At 44.5% G+C, this 24269-nt stretch overlaps 1 protein-coding gene across 6 annotated transcripts in view; it reads right to left on the reverse strand.

The window, feature by feature from the left end:
• CLEC16A (C-type lectin domain family 16 member A) overlaps nucleotides 1-24269 on the reverse strand; it is a 219350-nt gene that overhangs the window by 191338 nt on the left and 3743 nt on the right. For all 6 annotated transcript variants that reach the window (XM_006776288.2, XM_006776287.2, XM_006776286.2 and 3 more), the window contains exons 2-5: nucleotides 12844-12972; nucleotides 9240-9373; nucleotides 2976-3124; nucleotides 54-159 (exon numbers count right to left, since the gene is read on the reverse strand). In XM_006776288.2, coding sequence (XP_006776351.1) covers nucleotides 54-159; nucleotides 2976-3124; nucleotides 9240-9373; nucleotides 12844-12972 — 518 coding nt within the window. The remainder of the gene's footprint in view (nucleotides 1-53; nucleotides 160-2975; nucleotides 3125-9239; nucleotides 9374-12843; nucleotides 12973-24269) is intronic.

Here is a 24269-nt window from a genome sequence, read left to right on the forward strand (position 1 = left end):
AGCTCCTGAGAGGGAGCACTAGCTGCAAGGCAGAAATCATAAGGAAAACTTACCTTTATAGACATTCAACGTGATGGTTCTTACAGCAATTCTAACCATGCTTTCAGGGTGATTGAAAAATTTGATGGCTTCTGTGTACAGGGCAAAGTCATTAGTGTGCTAAAACAAAAGAAGTACCAAAAAGGAGTTACAAACCCATAAGACAGGCCTGCCCCCACCCCAGCTTTCTGAATTCTATCACAGACATCAAAGACCCCCCATAAATATTACCAACATGGACGTTAAGCCAGTGGTTCACTCCCAATGGGGAATGTCGGAAGGAATGGAGAAGGGAGACCATGGAATAGAAAACAGTCCAGACCCAGGCTAATGATCTGTCCTACCACTTTTTAGCTGTGTGATGTAATATTTCTAAGCCTCTATTTCTTCATCTAGAAAATGGGGATAATAATTCCCACTTCATAACTGCCAGGAATAAATGAGGTTTCTTCCAACACAGTGCTAACTCCAGCACCTGATACCTAATAAGTACTCGGTAGTAATGCTGGTTATTATTAGATGCTGCTAAAAAAAAAAAAAAAAGCAAATGTCAAGTTTTACTACATCCAGAATAAAAGTGTATACAATATCACGGTGGAGGAGGGTCTTAGGAATAGTCTGTCATTAAAAAGGGATCATCAGAACAGACAAAACAGTTCAGAACCACAGAACTCCCCTGAAGAGGGCCTAGAAGAGAAAGCTGGCGTACTCGGCTGCCGTTTTCTGGCCAGTTTTCCCACAGGCTCCAGATCCAACTGAGGAGCACTCATGGCAGTAAGGGAGTGGGGACGAGGCCACCTCCAGCCACCACCACTGTCTAATAAGAAAAACACGACTTTGAGCACCAGAAGTCAAGTGTGCACTTAACAATTTGGTAGCAACTGTACTGGCCCACATGAAAGAGGAAACCAAGCCCACCTCAACAATGAGGCTCCCACCGCTCCTCTGGTGACCAGCAGGATCTTCTTCCAGAAGCATCACTCTGGCCCCAGAATCCCAGCGTCCTGCCCTCTTAGCTGGGTGCACAGAAGCCCAGGTACACCTGAGTGGAGGGATAGTGTTTCTCTCTCTGATCTGAACTTTGAAGGTGGGTTTTCTTCCACCTGGAAGAGCCCCTCAGAAAATGCTAATGTCATCTAAGTGGTCTCTAAACATGTTTATTGAGCACCTACTATGTGGCAAGGCCACACAATGTTGATTTTTCAAACTGCCACAGTTTTTGTGACTGGCAGCTAGTATTCTTCCCTTTGAGGCCAGCTCTTCCCCACTACTAATCCAGACAAACAAAACCAAGGTTCAGGCCACTGTTGCTGCATCATATGGAAATAGCTAGATGGACTCTGCTCAAACTCAAAGGATATGTTTGGGACTATGATCTGACTTTAGATCTGAGGCTTCACAGCGTATGTAACCACCAATCAGAAGACACCTGTCAGGCAAACAGCAAGTGGTTGTGTGATAACTGGCCTCCAAGATGGCCCAATGATCCTGACCGCCTGTATTCACACACTTCTGTCGTCCTCTCCTACACTGAATCAGGCTCTCTTTGTGGCCTAAAGAATACGGCAAAAGTGATGGTGTGTGGCCTGAGGCTGAGTCATAAAATGTATTCCAGCTTGCCTTGGTCTCTTGGATCATTCATTCTAGGGGAAGCCAGCACCAACTGGCCAGCCATATGAGCAAGCCACCTGGGAAACAGAAATTCCAACCCTAATCCAGCCTTCAGATGATGCCGCGTCACAAGATATCAAGCCAGAAATGCTCTGCCAGGCCACTCCCAAATTCTAGATATACTGTGTGATAAAGGTGACACAATTCTGACCAGAGAGACATGAAAGGAAGTCTGCTGGGAGGCTTCTGGGAAAGAAGGTTTTTGGAAGTTAAAGAACCAAAAAGGAAAGTGATCTCATCGGACTTTTCAGCAGTGGCATGTGAGCATGTGAGGTTTGGAGCTGCTGCAGCCGTTCTGAGATCATGAAGGCCAGGCCTGACAAAAGGTGCCAACTGTATGGTCAGCAGAGCAGGAAGATGGAAAAGCCTGGTCCTTGATGAAGGGGTTAGCAACAGGACGGGCCAGCCCCAGGACAGCTGGCATCTGTAACTTTTGGTATAAAATAAACTGGCTTTATTGTTCAAGCTACTTTTAATTGTGGGAACAATAGCAATTTATTTATTTAAATGTGTAGTAATTCTCCCAAGGATTACTAGGGATGTTAACTTCTAAAGGACAGCAATAACACACGGCTGGTGTGGCTCAGTGGTTGAGCATCAACCTATGAACCAGGAGATGATGATTAGATTCCCAGTCAGGGTATATGACTGGGTTGCGGGCTCGATTCCCAAGTGGGGAGCGTACAGGAGGCAGCCAGTCGGTGATTCTCTCTCATATTGATGTTTCTCTCTCGCTCTCTCTCTGAAATCAATAAAAAAAATCTATATACCTTTAAAAGAAAAGCTATGACTTTAGGAAGCCAGGAACATATTAGGTGCTTTGTGGGCATCATCTCATTTAATTCAATCCCTGTAAAAACCCTACAAGGTATATGTTACCATCCCCATCTCTTAGAGGAAGAAACTGAGGCTTAGAGGACTGGGACTTCTCTAAGGTCACACAGCAGGGAAGTGGCAAAACTGGGTCTGACTGGACTTCCTGTTTTCCCCACAGGGTAAATGACCCCCATATCAACTTCCATGCACTTCTCCCTGCCAAGTATGCCGCTCTCAGTTTGCAATGATTGAATTTTACATAAGAAATGGAAAGGTAACTTATTAAATTAAAAAATGTAAGCATGCCAAGGCCAAGCAGTGTTGCTATGAAAATCAGAAAGAACAAGCATATAAGTGCTTTGTAAACAGACAGGAGGTCACCCGGACAGAAGGTGCTGCTCTGACTAGCTGGCTTTGCATCCAAATGCACCTCCCCGGCAGTCACTTACCTCATTGTAAAAGAAATGGACAGTGTGGTTGTTGAGTTTTAACGAAAGTGTTTTCAGGAACGATATATAATATGCCATAATCTCTTCATCAGAAAAGTCAAACTTATGGACAATGATAGAATTTACATAATTATTAGAGAGCAAATAATCTAGAGGGAGAAAAACAAAACAAAAGAACAGGTTAATTCGTGCTGGAGGATAGACAAGTAGAGAAAGGTAACAAGCAGATGACCATATGAATATACACAAACCAGTCAACCTTCTGGGTGGGTGGGGTTAAACAAGCTAACAGGGAGCTGCTTAACCTTTAGCCACAAAGAAATCAGCCACTATGCGTAGTTACCAGAAAGTTCAAAAGCAATGCCAGAGAAAAGCCCGGGGTACCCCACCCTCCCACACCAAGCAGAAACAAACCCTTGAACATTTTCTTCAATGCTGGCACAACTCAACACAGAGCTGGGAGTGGGACAAATGAGTTGGTGCGTGGGCACTTCACAAACAATCCACAGATGAGAGTAAAAAGCACTGTATTATATAGAAAGTTTCCCCATTTTGCCATCAAAAGTCACCCCATCACTCCTGAATGCCACAAAGGGCCTCACACACATGGTTTTTTTCTCCCTACATAGTTTTTATAGCTTTTCATAACCTCCACTACATGCCTAGCACCAGGCTGAATGCTTTACACTATAACTGTCACAACGATACTGCAGAGTAGGCCTCACTCTTCCCATTTTGCAGACGAGTTAAAAAAAGCTCAGAGAGGTTGATTAATTTGCCCCAAGAAACAGAAAGTTGCAGAGATGGAACTGGAACCAAGGTCCCATGTCAAAGCCTGTGTTAATATCATCACTAATGGGGGTCAACAATGATGAGGGCCTGGAGGCACTGGTGCCAACTGAAGAACGGCTACTCCCTCAAAGCTCCCTGCCCCTGGCCCCTGGCCCCTTCAGAAATGCAGGTTGAGCAGGGTGAGAGCTTCCAATGATGCAAAGGAAGCTGGGAAACACAGATTTTAATGCTGCATCTCCTGAATCTGCAATGTTGGCCACTAGATTGGCTAGTTTTTAAAGCTGTGCTGGCCTGAAAACATAAGTCTGTAGACCAGCTATGGCCTATGGGCCCCTAGTTCGTGACCTTGGCATTGGGCCCTCCTCTAAGTCCTCACCAGCCACCCTTCCAAGCAGGCTCTGCTGTATCCTGTCTGTCCTCTGGACTGCCAGAGTGTGAGCTCTGCACCACCCCAGCTGCTTCCCCACAAATGGTTCAAGGCAGAGCACCATCAATACCTGCACCTACAGGCAGACACACAAGACAGGGAAGTGGAGTGACTCAGAGTGTGGTCCTCGGAGGAGCAGCACGGCATCACCTGGAGCTAGTCAGACATGCTGGATCTTGGGCCCATTCCTGACCCCACTCACATCTCTGGGGGTAGGCCCGGGACTCTGCATTAAGAAACCCTACAGGGCTTCCCACCATCTCGTGTGTGAGACACTGGGTTAAACATGGACTTGGGTCCACACTGCCTATGCCACATCCTAGATGGGTGCCCTTGAGCAAACCGCTTACCCTCACCTCTCCCCAGTCTTCTTGTTTGAAAGCTAAAATAACAATGCCTTCCTCACGGGGCTGTTCTGAGAATTAAACATAATACACAAAAAGCACTAAGAACAGTGAGAGACACAAAGTAAGCACTCAATAATGTTAGCTGCCATTACTTATTACTTTCATTTGGAGATTCATAGTCTCCACCACCATATTCCCAGGACTGAACACAGTTGCTCTTGGGTGAATCGAAAATAAACCATTAAGTTATCTGGTGCCAAAGAGGTACCTAACTTAGGCCAAAGTATTACTGAAATGACTATATGGAATCACCAAACACAATATAAAGGGCCAGCCAGGAGCCCAGGGCCATGAGAGGCTATGGCAGAGGCTATGGCAGGGGCCACAGCTGGGTCCTTCTCAGAAGCCAGCTCTCCAGAAAAGCCACTGCACTCAACACACACTGGGCATTCTGGCTGCACAGACAGACCATAAAGTCTGTAATCTTAGAATGGTTTTCAAAATTTCTTGATCAGAACAATAACTGAGGTAGATATTGGCGTCAGCTCCAAGAGAGGAGGCAGTGTGTCTGGGATGAGGGCCCAAGAATCTGTGTTTAAAAATGAGGTACACATTCCACAAATCTTGACTGTACGGCCTGATATATGTGGAAATGCACATATATACGAATGTTAAGTACATGTACCTGTGAATTAATATATATATATACACACTTCACAAATCTTAGGTGTCTGTCTAGCTTGATGAATTTTTGCAAATATAGACACCATAAGCACCACCCAGACCAGACATAGCATATGTCCAGCTCCCCAGAAAGCTCCCCATGACCTTCCTTGTCCAGTCATTACCCCCTCTCCAAAGACATCCCCTAGTCTGACTTCCATCATTAACTGGCTTTGCCTGTTCTTGAACTTCATAGTTATGGAATCATACAGTATGCACGCTTCTTGTCTGGCGTCTTTCATCATAGCTGAGAATTATCCATGTTGCTGCACCTAGTGGTAAGAGTTCATTCCTTTTTTTCCTTTTGCAAAGTATTCCATGCTTTGAACAGTTTGCAATCCACCTGCCTAGAATCTTGACAAGCAGTCCAGTGATACTAATGGCTAGAGTGCTTCTTTTTCATTCTGTCGTTCTGGCTATAGATGGGGACAAATGAGCTGGCAGGAGAAGGGACAGTTGAGATGTCATGGTGACTGGCTGTGACTGGTTAGTGGCTTCCGGGCCACCAGAGGTGCAGACGCCAATGCTGGTGGCTTCAGCCTTGCAACGTGAGCCTCGGGGCTGCATTCTCAAGGTGGAAAAGCCACATGCTCCAATCATTACAGCAGGGACTTTTCCAGGGCCTCCACAAAATGACTCTGTGGGTGGTGGGGACCACCCTGGGGGCAGTGGAAGGGCCTCTATTATTCGGCTGGAATTTTTCTCCTACCCCCTCACTGTGGGGCTGACTTTCTGTGGTATCCTTTTATAATAAACCCAGGAGTCTATAAGTAATCTCAGTCTCTCAGCCTTCTGTCACTTAGGTCACCAAAATCAGCAGTCAACAGGTGCCCTTGTGATATGGCTGCTTGTAATAGTGAAAATCCGGAAAACACCTAAATGCCCATGGTCAAGTTAAATAAGTTATGGCCCAGCAAATGCAGCTCTTGAGCTAAACTATGTAAGGCTGCATGAACAGGCAATCAGAAGGTCTAAGATAACTGGTAGGTTAGGGAAAGGTAAGACAAATAGCAAAATGGTATCTGACTGAACTGTAGGGTGAGGTTCTACAGAACGATTGCTTTCTATATTTTGTAATGTTTGATTTTTTAAAATATGTTTTTATTGATTTCAGAGAGAGGGAGAGAGATAGAAACATCAATGATGAGAGAGAATCATCGACTGGCTGGGTGCTTCCTGCATGCCCCCCACTGGGGATCAAGCCTGCAACTCAGGCATGGGACCTGACCAGGAATTGAACCGTGACCCTCAACCACTGAGCCACACCGGCGAGGCTGTAATATTTGATTTTTTTTTTTTTTGGTTGTTGCTTTATAATGAGGACATTTTCTTTCCATAATTAGAAAATAAAAATAAAAGCAAAAGTCATCTATCCTCTTACCCACATAAATCCAAGTTCTATACAAAGTAAGTGACTTCTCCATTTTGGCAGGCTTATAAGTACTCTGGTGAATTTCCCCTAAAGCTAGTGGCATCTGCCTGGATTTCTTACAGCAGGGCACCCTTTTTAGACACAGTACATGAAAAGTTATCTAATCCAGGAACCCCAGAATTGTAATTGTCCCAACTCCTATCTTTAATGAGTAGCCTGGGCTTAGAAAGGGTCACCACAGAACAGACATTTGGAGGGAATGCTAGATTTCATAATAAAACCAACTCTTCCGGACACTTCCATCTATCTGCCAGACCCAGTACTATGCTCTGCAAACACACTATCACACTTAATCCTCAAGCCACTCCATTTCCCAGGTACTAGGAACCGTGGTTCTCAACCTTCCTAATGCCGTGACCCTTTAATACAGTTCCTCATGTTGTGGTGACCCCCAACCATAAAATTATTTTTGTTGCTACTTCATAACTGTAATTTTGCTACTGTTATGAATCATAATGTAAATATCTGATATGCAGGATGTATTTTCAGGGGTCACCTCCCACAGGTTCAGTAACTAGGATAATCTTCACGGCAGCTTGGAGTTCACTCCCCGGAGCACACAGAGGTAATTTATGGAAGAACCAGCCTGAGGCCTAGTTGGGTCTGAGTCCAGGGCCTGCACCACCGAGCTGGGTCTTGCCCTCTCAGAACTCTCAGAAACCACACAATTCACAACCAGTGTAACAAAAGCTGAGAACCCATGGGTCGCGACCCCTTTGGCGGTCGAGCGACCCTTTCACAGGGGTCGCCTAAGACCATCCTGCATATCAGATATTTACAATACGATTCATAACAGTAGCAACATTACAGTTATGAAGTAGCAACGAAAATAATTTTATGGTTGGGTCACAACATGAGGAACTGTATTTAAGGGGCCAGAAGGTTGAGAACCACTGACTTAGGGAGAGTCAACTCACATTCATCTTGAAGCAGTAGCACCATCTAGTGGTCACTTCTGAGAGTCACCATTCAATTGCTCTTTCGTACCTCTCTTCCTCCTTCCCCAAAGGAAGGCCAATGACACCATCACTACCTCCTTCTACCCAACAAAAACTATTTCAAACCATCTTGGGGACCTAGAGCCTGCCTCTGATGTAGACATTCAGTCACTTGTCTTCTTTTCCTTAGTTACTATGGGTAGGGCCTAGGGCTTGGTGTGGTCACCTTGGAAAAATACAGGTAGTGGTCAAGCATGGAGCATTAGGCGCTAACAGGGTTTCTCACCCTCAGCACTGCTGACATTTTGGGCTATAAAGTTCTTTTGCTTTGGGCTGTCCTGTGCATTGTAAGATGTTTAGTCGAACCCCTGGCCTCCACCCATGAGATTCCAGTAACAGCACGCAGTCCCCCAACCTCCACCATCTTTACAACTAAGAGCGTCTCTGGACATTGACAAATGTCTGCTGGGAGCACAATCACCCCCAACTAAGAACCATGGAGCTAACTCACCTGGACTGAACCCCTTCTCAATTTTGGCCTTGCTAGAGCTGTCACCTGGGCCAGTGACTCAAATTCTCTGAGCATTAAATGAGGGCAGCGACAGCGCCTGCCTCTCAGGGGAGGTTGTTTAGATGAAGAACCAGGGGCTTAGTGAGGGCAGGGAGTAAGCTCTGAGTCACACAGGTGTCAGTCGGGCAGGTGCCAAAGCCCACGCCCTGCATGCTCTGGCTGAGTTCTTCCTCCCCGGCTGCTTCCAATGCTTATTCTATTGGCTGATAGACTCCAACTCCTTAGTAATAAATTATAAACAAGAAATGCCAATGCCCCACAATCACTCAGCAGTAGACTCTCCCTTAGCCATTCAAAGCACCACCAAGCAGGGATGAACACGATGTTATGGACTCAAATATGTCCTCAAAATCCCTATGTTGAAGCCTTAACCCCCAATGTGACTGTTTTGGAGATAGGGCCTTAAGGAGGTGATTAAGGCTAAATGACGTCATAGGATAGGGCCCTAATCCAATAAAACTGGTATCCTTATAAGAAAAGAGACAGCCCTGGCCAGTGTTGCACAGTGGTTAGAGACTGTCAGCCCACACACTGAAGGATCAAAGGTTCGATTCCTGGTCAAGGGTCCATACGTGGGTTGCTGGTTCAATTCCTGGCCCAAGTTAGGTGTGTATGAAACATTGATGTCTCTCTCTCTCTCTCCATTTCCCTACCACTCTTTCTAAAAAAATCAATGGAAAAAATCCTCAAGTGAGGATTAACAAAAAAGGAAAGAAAAGGAAGAGACACCAAAACTTGCGGTGTGTGCACAAAGAAAGATCATATGAGGACACAATGAGAAGGCAGCCATCTGCAAACCAGGAAGAGAGACCTCACCAGAAACCAACACTGAAGGCACATCTTTGATTTCCAGCCTCCAGAAAATAAATTTCTGTTGTCTAAGCCACCCAGTCTGGGGTATTTTGTCACAGAAGCCCAAGTACACTAAGATATACGGCAAACACAGACATTTGAAAAACAACACAAAAACCATGCCAAATCACACGCGGCCAACTCGCAGCAGTGCAGAGGCAGGTGTCAAGGATTGTCCTTACAAAGTGAGGTCTCGTGACTGATATTCTCAAAGAGGATGTTCAAGGTCTGCAACAGCTGAACGCACACATAGCGGCCTGATTTCTGCCGCAGGATGTTCAAGAAGAAAACAAACATATTCTTCTCCAGGAAGAAGCTGGGGAGAGAATGGGACAGCGTCAGTGGTTTGTTTCCACAGATGGAAATCCAAGTCATCATCTGGTTCCATGCTTAGCACACGTGTACCTCCCAGCCCCCAAAGGCATTTGCAGAGCAGCCAGACCATGCCACCTGCACAGCCTCAGCTTCCATGCTATCCATCCAGCTCCCATGATGCTGGACAGGCAAATGCAACCGTCCCTGCTCTCTTCTCAGAAGGCAAGAACAGTGCTGATTCCAGAAGCAGTGAACTACTACATTTCTGACAGAATGAGACAGATCTTCACCTACTAAATGATTACACAGTAGTCTGTGTTTAAAACTTGGTAAGCAAATATTTTATATCCTTCCTTCTTATTAAGCCTCTTTCCTTTGCTCTCCATGTCTATGAGTATTAAACAACAATGGGATATAAAGGGTTTTGGTTTCCAAATTGTCAAGTTTGTAGTTTCCAAGTCTGGGGAAAAAGAATGGAAAAAAAAACAGAAGACGCTACCATGGTGGTAGGACTCTAGCCAGTCCCCAAGTCCACATTTGCCTTTCTTGTTCTGGACAGGACTTGGTCTGCACGCAGCCTCGGGCACTGACATTTAGGAGTACACATTGGTTTTTTTAGTCTTGAAAAGGAGACAGAACCCCCTAATGCTTTTCTTTAAAGAAAGAAAGTGGTGTTTCTAGTAATGTGTTCTTTGAGTTCAAGCTAAGATCAGATAACCTCTCATTTTGGGGTACTCCAAATAAATCGCTGCAGTAACATGTGTCTGCTAGTTGACTTAGTTTTAGTAATTCTTTCCCCTCCACTGTCAGTTCCACAGCAGCAGGACTGTGGGCCACATAACTTCTGTTTGAATCCATGAAAGGGTAAATGAATGAATAAATTACCTTTAAAAAAAGACCCCTAAAATCTTTTCCAACTCTGATTCTGGAAGCCATTCACATGGATCCACAGAATATTCCTAACATTTGACCTATTTTGTTTACCTGTCTACCAAGAATCACACAACAAGCTCACTGCAGCATAATGATAACCAACTTGGGAACTTATTAAAATGCCTGTACCTAGATTTTTCCCAGAGATGTATCCACTAGGTCCAGCATGACATCCAAGGGCCTGGATTTTTAAAAACACCCCGGAGGAGTACAGAGGGGGCTCCTTGAAAAATGACTAATTCTGGAGCCGGGGCAGAAAAAAATAAAAAATGAACCTGGAGCACCTTAAAGTACCAAAAAGTAAGGCAGTGCTCAAAAACAGAAGGATGGGGGTGTGTCAAAGGACACAGGAATCAACCTGAAGGAGCTTCCAAAGCTGGAGCCAATTCAGCAACAAAACAAATACCACTGTATTGGATTATAATCCAAAGTATAAAATAAATATCCATGCGTTCATATTGATATAAATAAATGATTGAATACATAAATGGGAAGAAACAAATCTTCCATGCAGAACTTCAAACAGTGTATGTGAATACTTCCCCCTTGCAGAAGGTGGAGCTTAATTCCCATGCGCCCAGGTGGGATAGGTACTCCTCAAAACTGTCAAGGTCATGAAAAACAAGGAAGACTAAGAAACTGTCACAGGCCAGAGGAGAGTGGGGAAATGTAACAACTGAATGCACTGTGGGAGCCCCGACTGGGAGTCTGGATTGGGATTCTAGAGCAAAAACATGATATTAATGGAAAATCTGGCAAAATCCAAATCAAGTTTGGAGTTTATTTAGTAGTTAGGTACCAATGTCAACTGCTCAGATTTGACAAATGCACCTTGGTAATCTAAGATGTTAACAATGGAGGAAACGGGGGGTAGGGGGTGGCATATGGAAACCTTCTGTACTATCTTTATAACTTTTCTGTAAATCTAAAATTACTCCAAAATAAAAAAAAAATGTATTAAAAACAAATTCTCTTGGGGACTCTGCTAGGCAGCCACTTAAGAATCCCTGGGCCTTTAAGAGCTCAGGAATTTTTCTAAGCTGACAAATGGACTAAGGAGGACAGTTTCTAAGCTTTAACCCAAGGGTCTCTCTCATTTCCAAAATCAGATACCAACCAACCAATTCTCCATGGAACCTTAAAGAAAGCTATCCCGTTTATAAGCAACGCCTCACTTTATTACTCCTATTATCCTTTGGGGATCATGGCCAGTGTCACAGGTTTGTGTTTTCACAAGTAGCTTTATTTAAATAACCTTATCGATGAAAACATAGAGCTAACCAGAAAATCAGGATATCTAATAAGAAGCCATGTTAGAAATGGAATACCTTTTTTTAATGGTCTTAAAAATGGCCTCAATACTTATAATTGAGATTATTTTATATAAAATAAAATCTATCTGGTAGTTGTCACAATCCAAACTCTTCTGCACTCAGACACTGAGACAGATCTATTGGGGAAGTAGTCTTTGTTTTTTTTTTTTTTAATTTAAATTCTTTATTGTTGAAAGTGTTACATATGGGATGTCTGTAAATTAGTCTGAGCCCGCCCTCCTCCCCCAATCTTCCCCTGCCTTCCCTCTGAGGTTTGCAGAGCTATTCGATGCTTCTATGTCTCTGTATCTGTTTTTGTTCATCAGTTTATGTTGTTCATTATATTCTACAAATGAGTGTTTGCTTTTTAACCATCTAATAGGGACACCTTTATTTTATTTTATTATGAACTGCTAACATTTCTTACTGCCTAGACCAGCCGTGGGCAAACTACGGCCCACGGGCCGGATCCGGCCCGTTTGAAATGAAGAAAACTAAAAAAAAAAAAAAAAAAAAGACCGTACCCTTTTATGTAATGATGTTTACTTTGAATTTATATTAGTTCACACAAACACTCCATCCATGCTTTTGTTCCGGCCCTCCGGTCCAGTTTAAGAACCCATTGTGGCCCTCGAGTCAAAAAGTTTTGCCCACCCCTGGCCTAGACTATACCAGGCACTAGACAGGGAACTCTCTCTCCTTTAAAGATGAGGAAAATGAGGCTGGCCTAAGGTTGCTCATCTAGAAAGTATGAGAGCACCATGGGCTCTGGTATGAGGCACTGCTTCAATGCTTACCAGCTGTGTGACCATACACATAAATAGGACAAGGCCATTACCCTGGAGTCACTGGGAGACATAGGGGGATTATCTCATCAAGAGCTCAGCACTGTGCCTGGCCCATCAGTAAACATAATAAATGTTTGCCCTTAGTGTCTACCCCAGTTCATTTAGAGTCTAACTACCCAGGACATTGTCTCCTTCCTTGGGGGTGATAATCAGACACTACTGGAAAAATTACCCATATTTTCAAATTTTCTAGAGACTCATTTTCATACTTCCCATTTTCAGCTGTGGTGTTTCAGGACATTTTATATAGAGGAATAGATATCCGCGCAAGACCAAATTGGCTTCAAATTCTGACATCATCAGAATGACTCATGATGTGCATTTAGAAACATATTCAAAGGAAGACAAAAAAATTTAAAAACATTAGAAACCCTTACTCAAACACAGAGCTGTCATTCTGATCTCCCCAAATCAGGATCTCAGTGATGGAACGGATGGTCTCCACTAGCAGGTTCCGGTTCTGTTCTGTGACTGTGGTGTTTTTGGTCAAAACGTGGTACAGATACCTGAGAGAAAGGAAAGAATAGTAAAGATTACCAACTGCAATGAAAGCCAGGCTCAGTGACCATGAGTAACATTTGGGGGACAATATGGCTGTGCTTTTTCACATCTAGTTAGCACGACTGCCATTCAGATGAGACAGAACTTACCATTCAGGAAAAATGGCAGACACTTCTTTGAAGCATTATGTAACCAGGGACACACCATCCCCAACTGAGGTAAGAGAATGGTCAAGTCCTTGAAGACAGCCATCCTCAAACGTGAGTGTGTAAGATAATCCCCTGGAGAACTGGATAGAATGAGGGTATGGAAGCCCACCTGGAGATTCCGATTCAGGGGGACCGAGGGAAGACCAGGCATTGCCCTTTTTCACACACTCCCCAGGTCACTGTGATGCTAGTGGAGCAAGTGGAGACACATGGCTCAGGTCTGAATGCTTAACATAAGACCTGCATGACGTGGTGTCATGGCTTAGGGAGGGTGGTCCCAAAGCCAGCGCCTGGGTAAAAATCATGTGCAATCACAAGATTACCCTTGGATTGCTCACAATCCCCTTAAAGTTCAGATTGTCCATCAGAACTGATGGCTCACATAAAGTGGGTTGCTCGCAGGATTGCAGCACTCTGTGCTGAGTGCAGATTGTTGGAATTCACAAAGTCAAGTGGGCTTGAGACTATGGCACTATATTTCACCCACCCAAATGGTCCTAAATGGTCCTGGAAGGCCCACGCTGCTCCAGATCTATGCCAGCTGCTAGGGCAGAGACAGGAAGGCTGAGGCCCATCCTGGAAGCCCTCTGCTGGTGGTGAGGGCAACTGAATCACTGAGGCCAGTGCTGAGCAGTGCTGGACCCAGAAGCCTGGTCAAGCGTCATGGGACTGCCACCTGACACAACTTTTAAGAGATGGCATTGTTGCCCTAGCCGGCTTGGCTCAGTGGATAGAGCGTCAGCCTGCGGACAGATGGGTCCCACGTTCGATTCCGGCCAAGGGCACATGCCTGGGTTGCGGGCTCGATCCCCAGTGGGGGGTGTGCAGGAGGCAGCCGATCAATGATTCTCTCTCACCATTGGTGTTTCTATCTCTCTCTCCTTCTCCCTTCCTCTCTGAAATCAATAAAGAAATATATTTTAAAAAAGAGAAAAAAGAGAGATGGCATCGTTAGGGCCCACAGACTGAGGTAACTTGAGCTGTTATGGGAGCCTCAGGCTTGGGAAGGCGAAGGGAATACCAAGAGTCATCTCTTGGTTTCTTCTATGGCCCCCTTCAGTTGGGGGTGGAGGCTAGTGAGGGCAAGACAGGAAAAGATTAAATAGGATCTCCCATCAAAAAACAAACCTCTAAAAATGTGTAAGGTATAAAAGACAGAATGTTTCAGAGGGAATAAGGAGCAATCTACTACTTAACCCCTTCCCCGGCAGAAACGAGTATACTCGTTTTCACAAAATGTTCTTTTTCAGTCGTCGACGAGTATACTAAGAAAATATGGTAAAAAAATATGGCTTATAGGAAGACGAGTTACAAACTGTTTTCATAACCAGCATCAAAAATACTATATAGAACCAAAATAAAAAAATTAGTCTGAAAAAGAAACGTTTTTAACAAAAAAATTGTTGGGGAAGGGGTTAAGGGGGCTGGTTTTAACTTAAAATCACATGCAACTTCTATGCCAGTGGTTCTCAACCTTGACTGCACATTAGAATCACCTGGGAATCTTTTTAAAATACTGATTTCTGGGCCTACTCCTCCAGAATCTGGGCCTCATCCTCCGGAAATTCTGTTTCTTTGTTACTAATGTTGTGGCCCCACCCCATAACAAAGAAACAGAATGTCCGGAGGATGAGGCCCAGAAATCAGGATTGTAAAAAGATTCCCAGGTGATTCTAATGTGCAGTCAAGGTTGAGAACCACTGTTACGCAGTAACCAGAATAGCCCCGGGAAAACAAAAATCTCCAACACCTGTGTCCAAATCTATAGGCAGGGCTACGGACGGGAGCAGAAGCTAGTTTTCCTCGGGGATAAGGTAACTTCACGGCACTGTTTCAGCCTGGGATGAATCACCAGGGCACTCGAGAATCTCTAGCTTCATGCCGTCTTGACTCATCTTCTCCAAGTCAAAGGGCAGAGTTTCACACTGTGGTTCCCAGGCCTCCTGCATCAGAATCACCTAAGCTGCAGATTCTAGCTCCCCATCCCAGAGCCACAGAACTGACTCCTGGGTGTGGTACATGCCGTTGAGTCAGCAACAGTCCTGGTGGCCCTATGAATAAGTGATGTGCACAATGTCCTGTCACCAGCCCTGCTCGGCAACTACAGACTCATGCCTACGGCTTCTCTGACGGAGTCAGTCTGTCTCTTTAGTCTTTCTCTTTTCCTGCTGCCTTGTATTTTTCCCAGCATTAATGTCTTTTCCAAAGAACCCTGCTTTCTCATGATGTCCCTGCAGTAGAAGAGCTTCAGTGTTGTCATGTTTTGCCTCCAGCAATGTTTCAGGCTTAATGTGCTCTAGGATCCACTTGTTCATCTTTCTGGAGGTCCGGGGTATCTGTAGAGCTCTCACCACCATATTTCTAATCAGTCATTTTCCTATCAGCCTTCTTCACTGTCCAACTTTCACATCGGTACATAGTAATTGAGAATATGAGGGTGTGGATGTTAACCTTGGTCTCTAATGACATATTTTTGTGGTGATCCTTCCTAATTCTTCCATTGCTGCCCTTCTGAGTCTCGGCCTTCTTGAGTTCTTGGCTACAGTCCCCATTTTAATTGATATTTGAACAAAGTAAGCAAAATCTTTAACAATTTCAATAACTTCACTATGTTAAAGTTGTGTATTACTTTGGTAGTCATGATTTTATGTTAAAGTTGTGTATTCCTTCTGTTGTCGTGAGTTTTGTCTTCTTGATGTTCAAATGCAAGTCCTGCTTTGGCACTTTCTTCTCACTTTCATCACAAGTCATTCAAACCATTACTACTTTCTGCCGTAAGATGGTGTCATCTGCATATCTTAAGTTATTGTGATTCTTCCACCAATTTTCATTCCTCATTCCTCTGAGTCTAGCCCAGTTTTTAGTATGTTATGTTCTATGTACAGATTAAACAGGGAGATAAAATTCACCCAATCTGTCACTTTTGCCTATAGGAAACCATTCTATCTCTCTGTACTCTGTCCCAACAATGGCTTCCTGTCCACAATACCGGTTACACATCAGGACAATCAAATGCTAAGGCACACCCGTTTCTTTCAGAGCAACCCACAGACTCCTAAGTGCAGGGTCCCAAATCTGCATTTTGAATGAGTTTACATTAAAGTTTCAGGGTCACTGCATCACTCACACGATGGCCATCAATGACACTTTCCAAGCAGCCCACAGCATACCCACTCCCTGCCATGATAGGCACTATTGGTGCCAGGGGAGAGGCAGATTCTCCCACTCTGGTGTTTCCTTGTGTGTAGAGGATGACATCCATTAAGGATCAGAGAGTAAAATCTTTAGGACCAGCCCTGACTTCTATTCACTGTGCCTGAAAAGCCCTTGTTGCCCTAACCAATCACTGAACTCTTACTACTATTTAAAAACCTACCTCAGGCACCTCTTGGTAAAGCCTTCTTTAAAGAACCTCCCCACGCTCCTGCCCTGGGGGATTTGATTAGTCCCTCCTCTCTGGCGCCTCTGTACCCACAGGTATTTGCTGCCTCACAGACCACCCTCATTTGCAATGATCTGCCTCCCTTTCTAGACATGAGTTCCTCAAGATCAGAAATATCATCTTCTTGATCTTGGTGACTCCAAAATGCCTGGTTCACAGCAGGTATTCAATAAATTCTGAAGGGCGGGAAGGTAGGGGACCGTCTTCATGAACAGGTTACATCAGAGCATATAAAGTCTGAACATAGTCAAAGGTCCAAAGCCAAACACAGCAAGTGGCAGCACAGAGAGGCAGTGAAGAGCTCAGGCTTTGGGAGTGTAACAGACAGACTTGGGCTTGACCCCTGACTCTGACACTTCGTAACTATGGAGGTCAGAGCCAGCCTCCATAAGGCACCAGTAACAGTCAAGGCCTCCTCGCTGTGCTGTTCCAGGGATTGGACATGATAACACATAGAAAGAGCCACGCTTGGCATCTGGCACACAGTAAGCACTCAACAGATGCAGAATTAGCTGCTACTATTATTATTATTGTTGCGGTCGTTATGATTGGGGCCCTAATCAACATTATTACTAAATTATACATGGAATATTCCAGAACTTAGGAAGGAGAGTTCACGCTGGATCCACTCATGAAAAGAGGACTTCATGGGACAAGTTATGGAACCATCCAGAGAAGCCAGAGCAGGAAGTGGAAAGTCTGGTCTTAGCTGGGTAATCTTGAGCAAGTTAGTTAATCTCTGTTCACCTCAGTTTTATCAACCATAAAAAGGGAGCAGCAATTGAACCATAATGTTTTAGTACCTACCTATTATGGTGTTATTAGGAGGAATAAACAAGTAAAAAGACAGATACATAAAATGGCAGTTTCTACATGATACTATTATTGTTTCCATCATATCCTTCATTAACTAATCTATGAAAAAAAATCTAGTAACTACGAGGAGGCCCTTACAGACAAAACCAGGGGAAAGAGCAGGGTAGTAAGTCCTGCAAAGAAGACTCTAGAAGCTCCCACATGTGGTGCATGGCCTACAAACCTGATTCTATGTGAAGGGCTTCATGTGACCCTCATACTCATAGTAACCTGGGGACATGAAAATTGTAACCACCACTGCACAGGCTGGTCAGCAACTGAGGGACATTTAGGAGCTCGTCTGCAGCCAAACGGCCAGGAGGCACAGTGTGAGAGTTCCACCTGTTCCATGACCCAACACCTGCTGTTCTTAGCCCTTTTCAGTGGAGCTATTCTGCTGGGTATATAGTGATGTTGTACTGGGGTTTTATCCTATATAATAAAAGGCTAATATGCAAGTAGACCGGATGGCAGAACAACCGATTGCTATGATATGTGCTGACCACGAGGGGGCATGTGTGGAACGTGGAGGGCGTTGGCCAAGGCAGGATGGTGGAGCAGTGAGTGGGGGCACCAAACCAAGGCAGGGCGCCAGTTGCTGTCATCGGGCGAGCCTCTGGTAGTTACTGAAAACTCTTTGCTCCTACGTGCCATGGTCCCACCTGGCGCTTGCATCCACTGCCGGCTCTGCTAGCACCCGCTGCTGGCGCCAGAGCTGCCGCTCGAGGCGGCTGCTGGCCCTGATCACCCCTGAGGGCTTCTCCACCTCTCCCTGCTGCTGAGGGGCGATCGGGGCAGCAGCTGCTGCTCACACCCGCTGCTGGCGGTGCCTACAGCAGCTTCACGGCCCACAGTTCCTTTCAAGGTACACGAATTCGTGCACTGGGCTCCTCGTTGTATAATAATTGAAGTTGAATATCTTTTCACATGTTCAAGGCTATTTGAGTATCTTTTGCAAAGTAGCTGTGCAAGTCTTCCTCTTGTCCATTTTTAAAGTTACGTAGAGTACCCTTTTCTTATTTATTTGATGGAATTCTTTATATATTCTGAGCACAAATCCTATATTGGATATATACACATGACAAATATTTTCTTTAAATGTAGCTTGCCTCTTCACTCTCTTTACAGTTGTCTTTTGATGAGCAAATATTCTTAATTTTAATGTGAAAGGCATTCCCTTGGATAATGTTTTTTGTGTCAAGCTTAAGAAATCCTTACCTACCCCAAAGGTCATGAAGAAATGCTGTGTTCTTCCCCAAAAAAACAACTTCTCCCTTTCACATTTCGACTCACATTATATCTGAAACTGATCTTCGTGTATGGCATGAGACATTGGCCAAAATTCACTATCCATTTGGATATCTAGCTGACACATCATCATTTACCAAAAAGGTCCTCATTTCTCCAATGCACTGCAATGTCACCTTTGTCATTAATCAGGTGACTGCAGATGTGGGACTCTTTCTGGATGCTGTAGTTCCACTGATCTATTTGTTTACTTTTGTGCCAATACCATGCTGTCCAATTACTGCAGCTTTATAACAAATCTTGTTATGTGATAACGTAAGTCCTCCAAACTTCTTTTCTTCTGTTTTTTTCATTATGGCATTGGCTATTCTTGGCCCTTTGTATTTCCACATAAATTTAAAAATCCATCTCCTCAATTTCCACAGAAATACTTGCTAACTTTTTCTTTAAGACTGACCTAAATCTATAAATAGAGAGAGAACTGACATCTTTACCATAGTGTAACATTATGACATTTACATTTCTCTCAATGTTTGGATAGGGGTCTTACACATCTTTTGTTAGATTTATTCCTAGGCAGTTGATGTTTTTAATGCTATTGTAAACAGTAGCCTTTGAAACATTCATTTTTTAAATGTTGGTAAATAGAAACTCCCACTAAAGCCCTAACTGGTTTGGCTCAGTGGATGGAGTGTCGGCCCACAGACTGAAGGGTCGAGGGTTAGATGTTGGATTCTGATCAAGGGAATGTACCTTGGTTGCAGGCTCGATCCCCGGCCCCAGTCAGGGTGCATGCTAGAGGTAATCAATTGATGTGTCTCTCTCACATCAATGTTTCTCTCTCTGTCTCTCTCCTTCCCTTCCACTCTCTCTAAAAATCAATGGAAAAATATCCTTGGGTGAGGATTAACAAAGCAAAACAAAATTACCCACTAGATTCAAGCTCTTGAGCTCTATGATGTTATACCTGCACCTTGCTCTTCTTTTCTCCCCACGATGCCCTAGCACAGTGGTCGGCAAACTCATTGATCAACAGAGCCAAATATCAACAGTACAACGATTGAAATTTCTTTTGAGAGCCAAAGTTTTTAAACTTAAACTATATAGGTAGGTACACTGTTATTAACTTAATTAGGGTACTCCTAAGGCTTAGGAAGAGTGACACTCAAGAGGCCAAAGAGCCGCATGTGGCTCGCGAGCTGCAGTTTGCCGACCACGGCCCTAGCACACACTGTTTTAGATACTGTTGTAGAAGAGACCTCACTATATGTTTGCTTAAATGTACTAGAAAAGAAAAGAAAGCTGAATGGGTTAAGATTTAATATTTTAACGCTGAACCTAATCCCAGAGCTTTGGAACATCAACTAATTCAACCTCCTCAGAGATATTAACAGTTTAATAATGTCTGAGTGTTAGAAATAGAACACTCATTTTAGAAAAGTTAGAAACTTCAACAACAAAAGAGAAATGGCAATTGTCAAGCATGCTGCTGCCCAGAGATGACCACTGCTGAAGCTGCAATGTATTTCTTTGGGTCTTTTCCTTTGCTTATGGATATTTACATAGTTGAGTTCATGGTGCATGCCCATTTCCATGCCCATCTTTTTTCCCACCTCTGGCTAAAATAAAAGCATTTTTGCCACTGACTAGTGTGGCAGACACCCATAATGGCAACACAGTAAGCCACTGAAAGCACAGCACAGCAGTTGCTCTTCTGTTGGGCACTAGGATTCCTAAGTGTTTACATGATCAAACCGTTAGGGAGGCCAACTTTGTGTGCAAAGCTGTGTCCCTCAGAGAAGTGTCCAAGGACAGAATGATTAGCTTGGACATTTAACTATATAGCAAATTAAGATTTTTCTCTTACAATGATAACAATTGTTATGTAACATTTTCTCTCAAACTCTGTGTGTGAATATTTTTATCATCATGATAAAAACTGTTGCAGCCTCCTACTTCCAGGCCCTGTTCTGAGTGCCTCAGATGTATTCACTCGTTCAACCCTCACAACAACTCGGAGGGTTGGCACTCTGGAGAGCTGAGGCTCCGGGAGGCTAGAACCTGCCCAGAGTCCCCACAGAGAACCCAGGCAGTCTGGCTCCAAGCCGTATGCTTATAAGCATTATAGTACAGAAAATACAAACAATGGAGTAAACAACACTTATTAGCCAAGTATTTACATGAAGTTATGCATGCCCAGCATTATAAGAAAATCAAATAGATAAATGACAAACGAAAAAAGCAAGAAAATGCGTATTAGAGCTTAAGGCAAGTCCTTATAACTGACCTTACTCCGTTTCTTTGGAAAAGAGCCAGCATTACCATATCGCCAACAGAAGATATGCAGAATGTAGAATCCCAATCTCAGACTTTTGCACATTAACAGACTCTACCTTGTGAGATGAGTTTAAGAGTCCAAAATGCCTGGAGACTAGAGAACTGCAGCCTATTGCCAACATGCAACCAACGCACTAGAGGTTCATCTCTGAGAACTAGAGACTGCAAACAAATCCCACTTCCACAGACCCTTCTTTCTCCAGAGAGTCACTTATTTCACAAGTTAAGCCATTACAGTTAATAATGACTACGTTCACTTCAGAGATAGACATACTAGGTTCAAGTTTCATACAAGTTTTATGATATGCATCATAATATGCCCTTTAGGATGCTCCTATTGAAAGATCCTGGAACTTATCTGTAAGCTAAGTCTAAGAAAGGGTAAGTGGAGCTAGGGGGACTAGAAATTCATTCCCCCAAAGCACCCCCCAATTCACTCCCCAAAATACACACACCCAAAATTACCAATGTTGGAGTGGGAGAGAGGGGGGCACACAGAGCCTGTGTCCATTTGGCCTGCTCAGCACCAAGGCAGAGACTCCCCAGACATTCTCCAGAGCATCCCACTCTGTGCTTTGAAAACTTCCATTTGGACAGCATCCAGTCTTCTCTGACTGGCAGGACAAGGAGAAGGTCCATACAGCGTGAAATCAGACTAGAGGATTAGAGAAAGGTTATCACAGGCGGTGCTTCTCCTGATGAATTTCCCCAAAAGATGTTAAGCTGGGCCAGCCAGTGAGACTGCATCTGGGATGCCAGAGAGTCAGCAATCATGGCAGGTGTGTAGCTCAGTCCTAGAACAAGTCACAGCTCCAGCACAGATGCTGTGACCAAAGTGGCAAGAGCAAGCTGTTGTTAAGAAAAGCCTGGCCAGCCCTGACCGGTTTGGCTCAGTGGATGGAGCGTCAGCCTGCGGACTGAGGGGTCCCGGGTTCGATTCCGGTCGGGGGCATGTACCTTGGTTGCGAGCACGTCCCCAGTGGGGGGTGTGCAGGAGGCGGCTGATCCATGTTTCTCTCTCATTGATGTTTCTGGCTCTCTGTCCCTCTCCCTTCCTCTCTGTGAAGGGTCAATAAAATATATTTAAAAAGAAAAAAAGAAAAGCCTGGCCAGAACTTGCCTCTTTTGTTCATCCTGTGACAAATACTTGTTGATCACTTAGTATGTGTCTGGCCCTGTCCTAGCATCTGACAATGCCCAGGTGAACAAGCCACACAGGTCCCTGTCCTCATGAAGCTTATGTTCAAATTGGGAGATAGACAAACAAATAAATAACCAAGTAAGAACATTTATGATGGCAAACGGACATGCCTGAGGAACCCTGGCCAGCTTCCTGGGGATCTAACCCCAAGGCTGGGATAAAGCTGGAAGAGCTCTGAGCACCTGACAGCTGGCCTAACTCTTTGGCGATGAGAAGACTGTCTACGATAACGTGTTAACTGTGTGGGACGGCAAGAACATGAACAAGTAAAGCTGGAGAACATGGTAAAACTTCTTGGCTGAAGCCACAAGGGCAATTTTTATGGAAGAACTAGAGGCCCGGTGCACAATATTCGTACACTCGTGGGGGACGGGGGGGTTCCCTCAGACCAGCCTGCGACATCTGTAGCACTGCCGCCACCACTGCTGCACTCGCCAGCTGCTCAGGGTTTCTGGCTGAGCAGTGCTCCCCCTGTGGGAGCACACTGACCACCAGGGAGCAGCTCCTGCATTGAGCGTCTGCCCCCTGGTGGTCAGTGCACGTCATAGCGACAGGTCGTTCCGCTGTTTGGTCGATTTGCATATTACCCTTTTAGTTTATAGGATTATTATATAGGATTAGCATTTGGGTGAGCAAGAAGAAGAGGGGAGCTCAAGTGGTAGAAACAAAGGCAGAGAGGTGGGTATCTGAGGTATGTGTAAAAGTGAATGAGAAAGGACCGTCAGTGTGAAATGGCAAAAGAAATATCCTTGGATTACATTCGGCAGGCTGCTAGCCTAACTTACCAGAAGACAGCAACAGTCTCGAGTAGAAGCCCACCTCCTCCAGTTTAGCCCTCCCCCAGTCCATTCTCCAAACTTCGGAGGGACCACAGCAGTCTGGTTACAAACTTTCAATGACTCCCTACTGTTCTCAGCCTAATGTCCAAATTTCTTAACATGATTTACAAGGCCCAGCAGGACCTGGCTTCTATGACTTCTCCAGCCTCCCTCCACCACATATACATACACATCCCCTTACTGAAGGACCCCAGACTCTCTCTTCCCAGCCTCTCCAATGCTGTTTCCTCTCCCTGAGCATCCTCCCTTTAACTCTGCCCTGCCCCACCCCCCGACTGGTAACAACCAATCATCCTTTAAGGCAGCGGTTCTCAACCTGTCGGTCGCGACTCCTTTGGGGGTCGAACAACCCTTTCACAGGGGTCGCCATCAGAAAACACATATATAATTACATAATGTTTTTGTGATTAATCACTATGCTTTAATTATGTTCAATTTGTAACAATGAAATTGGCGGTCACCACAACATGAGGAACTGTATTAAAGGGTCACGACATTAGGAAGGTTGAGAACCACTGCTTTAAGGTCTCCATTTAAATGGGTTTCTGCCCACCAAGGATGCTCCTGACTCCCTGGCCTGACTCCCTGGCCTGGGTTATAGGGCCCTCCTCTGTGCTCTCAAACTAGATGGGTAGGAACAGAGTCTAGAGTGCTATGAAGGCCTAAAAGAACTTAGACTTGATATAGCAGGTACCTTGGACTCACCATGTGTGATATGGTAAGTAGTATACTCTAAGAAAATAAATCTAGCAATATTGTACCTCTAGTTCTAAAAGTATCAGTGCTGTCTTAGACAAAAGTGGAATATACCAAGAGTACATGAGTGTCTACCTGCTGGGTATCCATTCGCCGTCTCTTTTGGGTAAAATCCCTGATTTTCCCTTTCTCTCAGTCTCCGTCCAGTAGCTTGTATGGAGCTGATGACATCCCAGCTCCAAATTAGAGCACTCCACACCCCCTGCCACAGTCACTAGGTAAGGTATGGGCATGAGATCCCAGTTGGTCTAACACTATTCAATTCTGGACTTCTGCTGGCAATACTAAAGAAGTTCTTTTTCCCAGGGACTGCTAAGCTAACGCAATGTCAGCCCAGAGCCTGCTGAGGATGACACCAAAACAGCAGAAAACAGAGACAAGAACTGTAAAGAAGCAGATATGGATAGCTCCATCG

The sequence above is a fragment of the Myotis davidii genome, unplaced genomic scaffold, assembly GCF_000327345.1.
Source record: "Myotis davidii unplaced genomic scaffold, ASM32734v1 scaffold209, whole genome shotgun sequence".
Lineage (NCBI taxonomy): Eukaryota > Metazoa > Chordata > Mammalia > Chiroptera > Vespertilionidae > Myotis > Myotis davidii.